The sequence below is a fragment of the Cervus elaphus genome, chromosome 8 (genome assembly GCF_910594005.1).
Source record: "Cervus elaphus chromosome 8, mCerEla1.1, whole genome shotgun sequence".
NCBI classification, from domain to species: Eukaryota; Metazoa; Chordata; class Mammalia; order Artiodactyla; family Cervidae; genus Cervus; species Cervus elaphus.
In genome coordinates, this window is record NC_057822.1 from 9,349,418 (window position 1) to 9,355,672 (window position 6,255).

Below are 6,255 nucleotides of genomic sequence, written 5' to 3' on the forward strand. Positions count from 1 at the left end.
ACTCTCCATCATCCGGTGGCGGGGTTCTGAGGTCCGGGAATACAAGGACCTAAGGGAGCCCAGCCGCCCGACAGGCTTCAGGGGGCCGCGGGGGTGCTTCATTGGTATTTGGGGAGGCGACTGAGCAACGGGTGCTGAAAGGACAGCTCCTACCTGCCCCACTGCACCCGAAAGGCACCTCTACGCATAAAGTCTCCCCCCTGGATCCCCCACCCCACCTCGAATGGTCCGCCTTCCAGGTGAGATGCACGAAAGGCTTCCTCTGAGTGGCAGCTTGGAAGGATGCACGTCCGGCTGCGCCAAGCTGGCTTCCCAGCTCTTTCCCCAATTCAGGCGTCAGCCTCGGCCCTGGGAACTGCAGCCCGTGCCTCCAAGCCGCGCGCTTCCTCCCGCCTCCGGCAGAGAAGGGCAGTGCGGCCAGGCCTAGCAAACCCCTCTTCTGGGGCCCCCAGCGGGAACAGGAAGGAAAGCGGCTGAGATGCGCCTTAAGTGTCGCACGGCTTGGAGAAGTGGGTAGCTCGGTTGCATAAGGTGGAAGGAACTTGGTAGTTTGCAAAAGCCAAGCTCTTGGCGGGAGCCGAAACCCAGAGCCCGCCGACTCACACCACCACCACAACCACCACCACCCCCCACCCCCCCGCCCCGCCATTTACTGCCTTCGACGCGCGCCTCCCCCACTGCGCCCCCACCCCCTCGGCGCGCCACCGTCTCGCGCGCCCTACCCCCCATGCCCCCCTCCTCACTCCCTCCAGAGGAGGTGAGTTTAAACCCCGCCCACGTGACCCCAGCTGGGCCAATGAGCGGCGGCGGGAGGTGAAATCCGGTTCTAACCGGTCCGGGGCTCCCAGCGCTATAAAAACTTTATAAACCCCCCGGAGCCCGAGCAGTGTGAAGAAGAGGCGAGAGCGACCCCTGGACCGACTTAAAGCCAGCGCGCCACTGCATCCCCGTGTCCAGCGCCTACGTCCCGCCGCCGCAGCCACCATGCCCAAGAGAAAGGTACGTGGCGCGAGGGCCCCAGGCGCTGGGCCGCCGCCGCCGCCACTACCACCACCGCCAATGCTGCTCCGCCGCTCTCCTCGGCTTCGGGGCGCGCGAGCCGGCGGCGATGCTGGAGCAGGCTCAGCCGCCCGGTGCAGCGTCTCGAGGCGGTGTCAGGCGGCCCCGGGCTACCCTGCGCGGTTCGTCTGCCCGCGGGCGCCAGAGGCCATATTGGAGGAGCGGCGGCCGCGGCGGGAGGAGCCATGTTGGCGGCTGTTTATCCCGCTCCCCTCGGGCTCGACGTGCCCGCCCCGCGCCCCCCCTCCCCCCATGGCTAAGCTCCCCCCCCCGCCCCCCTCCAGTCCCTTCCCCGCGGGCGGGCAATTCAAACCCGAAAGGGCGGGAAGGCGGCGTTCGGGGTTGGCGGGCGGGGGGAACGCGCTGCCGCCAAAAAACCGCCGCCGTGAGGGGGCGGGACCCTTCCTCCTGGGGGCGGGGCTTCGGTGATGCCCCGCCTCCTTCGCGCACCGCCCACGGCCCCAGCGCACGAGACTCGGCGCCGGTGCGCGCCGCTGCCGCCCACGGGTTCCCCCCCTTCGGCTGCGTGCGCCTGCCGTCTCCCGCCCTCGACGGCTACCATGGCAACGGCGCTCGGGCCCCGCCCCCGGAGGGGTTTGTTTGCTCCCTGTGCAGCTGTTGCTTCTGCCTGGCGCGGCGGCGCGGGCCGCACTTCGCGCGCCTCGCTCCAGGTTTCCCCGCGCTTCCCCAGGCTTCTTGGGGTCGTACACTCGCCGTCTCTGCGCGATTGGAGCCTGCTCGGGCGTGCAACTGGACACACAAGATCACTCCTAGAGCTTTATAAGCACTTGGAGGATTTGCAGAGGAGCTGGAGATGCTACAAACTGACGTTTTGTGTGTCTTGGAAAAAGTTGTGTACAAGATTCCCATTGATTTCCACCCCCATCCCCGGGACTTAAGTTTACTGAATCATTAAGAATTGCTTCAGAAGCTGCAGCTTTCTTAGCTTTTGCTTGTTTTTTTTCTTTTTTAGGCTGAAGGGGATGCTAAAGGAGATAAAGCCAAGGTGAAGGACGAAGTAAGTCTTTCTACTTTTGGAATCTCACAAAGCTTTGGGCTCTTTCAGTGGAGCCCAGACCATATCCTTAGTCCTGAGTTTACCTCTCAGTAAGCTCTCTGTAGTCCCTGGAGTCCAGAACAACTTAGCTCAAAAACGTATTTTTAAGTAATTCGACTGCCCTATTTGTAACTTTTTCTTTTCTTTTTTTTTAAACAGCCACAGAGAAGATCTGCAAGGTTATCTGCTGTAAGTGTGTTTCCCTCTAAACTTTCATGTTATTCCCTGAAACTAAAAAGCACTGAAAAACAATTCCCTTTATTTCCTATGAGTTAGTCAGTCTCTTGCCCATTGGAGTTTGCTCGTTCTGAAATTGTGTTGACTGTAGCCAAAGTGGGACACTTCTGGGTGTTGCTTGAGTGGGTTTCTGAAGCTAAATTCTAATCCAAAGCCCACCGCAAACTTTACAAAGTTGGAGAAACTTCTATGCCAGTGACACTGATTTGGTTGTGGGTTGTTTTCTTTGCTCTATTGTACTAATGTTTTCTGCTTCTCTTCTCTCCCCCAAATATAAGAAACCTGCTCCTCCAAAGCCAGAGCCCAAGCCTAAAAAGGCCCCTGCAAAGGTGAGCAAGATGGTGAGACAAACATTGCCTATAGGATTTACACAAAAGTCTGAATAGTTTCTCATGTTGCTGACAGGGAGACCTGCTATAAACAACATTCTTTTGGTGACACAAAGTTGAGATTTGACAAAGTTACTAGGGCTGGTCCTTAACCAAAACCTCTGTCTTCGGTCTACAGAAAATTCTGCACTTGAGTATTAAAACACCCAAGTGTTTAAGCTGTCTTATTCTATTATTTTTACTTGAAAGATTTTGTATATTGAAGACCACAGTTTGGTTTTGTCTGTCAATAGGGAAGGCGTTTGTCTTATATTTGATAAATGTGTCCTGTGCAGAGCTTTATCCTAGTGATGCGAAATGAGAAACAGCTTTTTTTTCCTCCCTCCCCTTTTTAGAAGGGAGAGAAGGTACCCAAAGGGAAAAAGGGCAAAGCTGATGCTGGCAAGGATGGGAATAACCCTGCAGAAAATGGAGATGCCAAAACAGACCAGGTACAACTGCTATTTTCACTTTCTTTCAGTTACTGATTCCAAAAGCTTTTGTGGCTTTTTCTTGCATCTGCATCACTCCCAAGTGACCCTTTTAATCAAGAGTTTGCTTATGGTTTTTTTTCCCCCCCTGTGAATTTAATCTGGATTCCTGAAGTCTCTGCCATCCAGTATATGGAGCTGTGACATGAGAGCCTTGTCCTTTCCTTAAGTGTCACACTCACGATACACCATAGTTTTCAAGCTGGGAATAACCTCAGATCTTGTTGTGCTGATGTGTCCCATTCCCCAATTTTACAGGAAGATCCAGAGGGGAAGTGACTTAGTAAAGTTACCTAGTAAGTCATTTTAAAAAGAAGTACTGAGTCTCAGTGTCAAAATACCTAAAAACTGAGCTTGGTTCTGGGAGCAGAATAGTGCTGTAAATGAGATATGAATTAAGATAGTTTCCAAGTCTACTTACTGTATTCTTCTGTCCTTTTCTTTCAGGCACAGAAAGCTGAAGGTGCTGGAGATGCCAAGTGAAGTGTGTGCATTTTTGATAACTGTGTACTTCTGGTGACTGTACAGTTTGAAATACTATTTTTTATCAAGTTTTATAAAAATGCAGAATTTTGTTTTACTTTTTTTTTTTTTTTTTAAGCTATGTTGTTAGCACACAGAACACTTCATTGTTGTTTTTTGGGGGAAGGGCACGTCACTAACAGAATGTCTCCGAAGCTGAATTGACGTGGGGGAAAAATACCTTTCCCGTCTAGTTTTGAGAGACTTCCTCTTGGTTCCCAGGAAGGAGGGATTCCTTGATGTTGACACACATTAGCCACCTTGGCACAAACACCTTGTGGTGTGGAGAAACTAAAATTTAGTTTTTATGTCCTCTCTCCCTCTCCACCTCAGCATAGACTTGACTCCCCTAAACCCAGAGACCTGTTGGAACCTGAACCCAGCGCCCCCCCAAAATTGATGACCAGTATGTCAGGCAATCTGGACTTCCTAGTGTCACCATTGAGATGGCGTCCTTCAAAAGAGCAGCGGTTCCTTTTTTAAACTGTGGCTCCTCAGAGTGGTACTTCTGCCATTTCCATTTCCATTTCCTGAAAGTCAGGGTCGGCTTGTGAAAAGTTGTTAAACAACATTCTAAATGTGAAATGTCAACCCTCACTCTAAACTTTCCCTGTTCAGAGCATCACATGAAGATTTCATTGGGTTTTATAGTGGCTTTCTGATTTTGGTAGTCCATTGAAAAAGGGAGTTTGAAAGTTGTATACTGTTAACGATTGTCTGCCCATGTCCTGCCTGAAATACCATGATTGTTTATGAAAAGTATCTTTAATAAAGCTGGATACAGTTTGGCTTGGAATGCTGCTTTTAATCTTTTCCCAGGAGTGGGGGAGCCTGGTTTCTCCCAAGTCTCTTGGGACAGGATGCATTCTGGTGTGAGTTGTAGAGGCTCCATGTACAGTCGATCTTTATGGTCCATCTATAGAACACAGTGCTACATGGAGTTGGGAAAGATCCCAGGAGCAGACTGGTGGTGAGAGGCTGGGAGCAGAGAAGTGGTTTCTGTACTTGGTTTTATCTGAAGTGTAGTTTTAAATGCAGGTATTTGGTAGGTCTGAGGTTTTGGCCTGGTAGGTGGCAGCAAAAGAGCCTTTCCACTTCACTCGGATTTAAGGTCTCTGTAAAGTTAGCAAATTGATAGATAAGAGCTATGTATTATGTGAGAAGGAAGTGCTTCAGTGTCTACACAGTTGGCCATGGGATGTGTAAGGCAGATGGCACCCTGCTCTTGAGAAGTGATTATAAATTTCTTGTCCTTGCTGGTGAAGTATTCTAGCTCCAGAAACAAAGATGTTAATGGGGACTTTACTCATTGCTTTAGCTTGAAGACCCTTCAGAGAAACCCTTTCCTTTAGGAAAATAGCAAGAACTCATCTGTTAGGAAATCAAACTTGTAATTGACAGTTGCAATTTGAATTTGCTTTCACAGACCTTATTTCACAGGTCTTATTTGAGGGGAGTTAAAATGTTGGGTTGGCCAAAAATTTGGAAGCGCTTATAGAAAAACAAACTTCTTGGCCAGCCCAATAAGTTGGAGGCTAGTTTTTTAAAAAACCTTGTTACTTGATCCCTTTAGTCAAAAAGGTAGAGCTTTCATATCGGTGTTAAGCTCTTTGTCGGTAACTTTTCTATTTATTATCTCTGACCTTCAGTTTTGGGACAATTGTGTAATGTAAGTGTTAACACCCTTTTTACTAATGGGGAAATAGATGAGGAAACTTGTTCAAGGTTATGTGTACATCTAAGGAGTGGCAAAGTCCTGGTTCAAACCCCCGACTTGCGTGAAAAATAATTTCAAAGTTCGACTTGTATTAGGGGGCACTATTTGGAGAAGGTATACTTTGCCTACTTAGGCAATTTCAGGCATTTGCTTCCATTATTGCTGAAATAGTTCTAGGGTGTTGGTTGTTAATTTTTATTCAGGGATGGTGTCATTTTCAAGTGGAGCCTGTTAACAACTGTTAGAGTCGGGGTATGGCAACTTGGTATTGCACAGAAGTTGCCGGATTTGAGAAAGCCACAGTTAAAGTTACCTTATCAGTATTTGTTAAGAGTTCAGATTGTTGAGACCTGTTGAGACATAGACCAGGCTAGGAGTTTGGCCACTTTCTGTCCTTTGGGTCAGTCTATGTAGATGTTATCCCCATTTTATAGTTAAGTGATTCAGAAGTGAAGTGACTGGCTTAGATTATATTCAGTAAGCATCATTTTTTTGTTACCTAGAAATTAGGATGAGGAAGGTGAGCTTGAATTTTTTTTTTTTTCCCCTTCCTGGAAAATATTTACTGATGTGACTAACTGTGGAGCATGAGAGTGCCTGGGCTTAAAAATCAAGAAAGTAAATGTGAAAACCTTGTAAGGACATTTAAGACAATCTTAATAGCTTGATCAGTGGCAGTCCTGACCTGAACATAGGAAAAAAAAACAGATTCCCTTCCCCATGCCTTGTGTCCAAGCCCAGTTGGGAAGAGTTGCCAGTAACCTGCCTTGGGCTGCTTTCTTGACTCTTTTAAAAAAAAAAAAA

At 48.8% G+C, this 6,255-nt stretch overlaps 1 protein-coding gene across 1 annotated transcript; it reads left to right on the plus strand.

The window, feature by feature from the left end:
• The first annotated feature begins 726 nt into the window (after positions 1-726).
• On the plus strand, positions 727-4,530 carry HMGN2 (high mobility group nucleosomal binding domain 2). The gene is made up of 6 exons (XM_043909354.1): positions 727-999; positions 2,033-2,077; positions 2,276-2,305; positions 2,632-2,682; positions 3,078-3,173; positions 3,660-4,530. Exons 1-6 carry the CDS (start codon positions 985-987, stop codon positions 3,693-3,695), a joined length of 273 nt encoding a protein of 90 aa, XP_043765289.1. The 5' UTR covers positions 727-984; the 3' UTR covers positions 3,696-4,530.
• Positions 4,531-6,255: the final 1,725 nt, after the last annotated feature.

Excerpts from the sequence above, each read along its gene's own strand:
- HMGN2 (XM_043909354.1), top strand. Across the intron at positions 2,078-2,275 it reads AAGCCAAGGTGAAGGACGAA|CCACAGAGAAGATCTGCAAG; the intron begins GTAAGTCTTTCT and ends TTTTTTAAACAG. Across the intron at positions 3,174-3,659 it reads GAGATGCCAAAACAGACCAG|GCACAGAAAGCTGAAGGTGC; the intron begins GTACAACTGCTA and ends CTTTTCTTTCAG.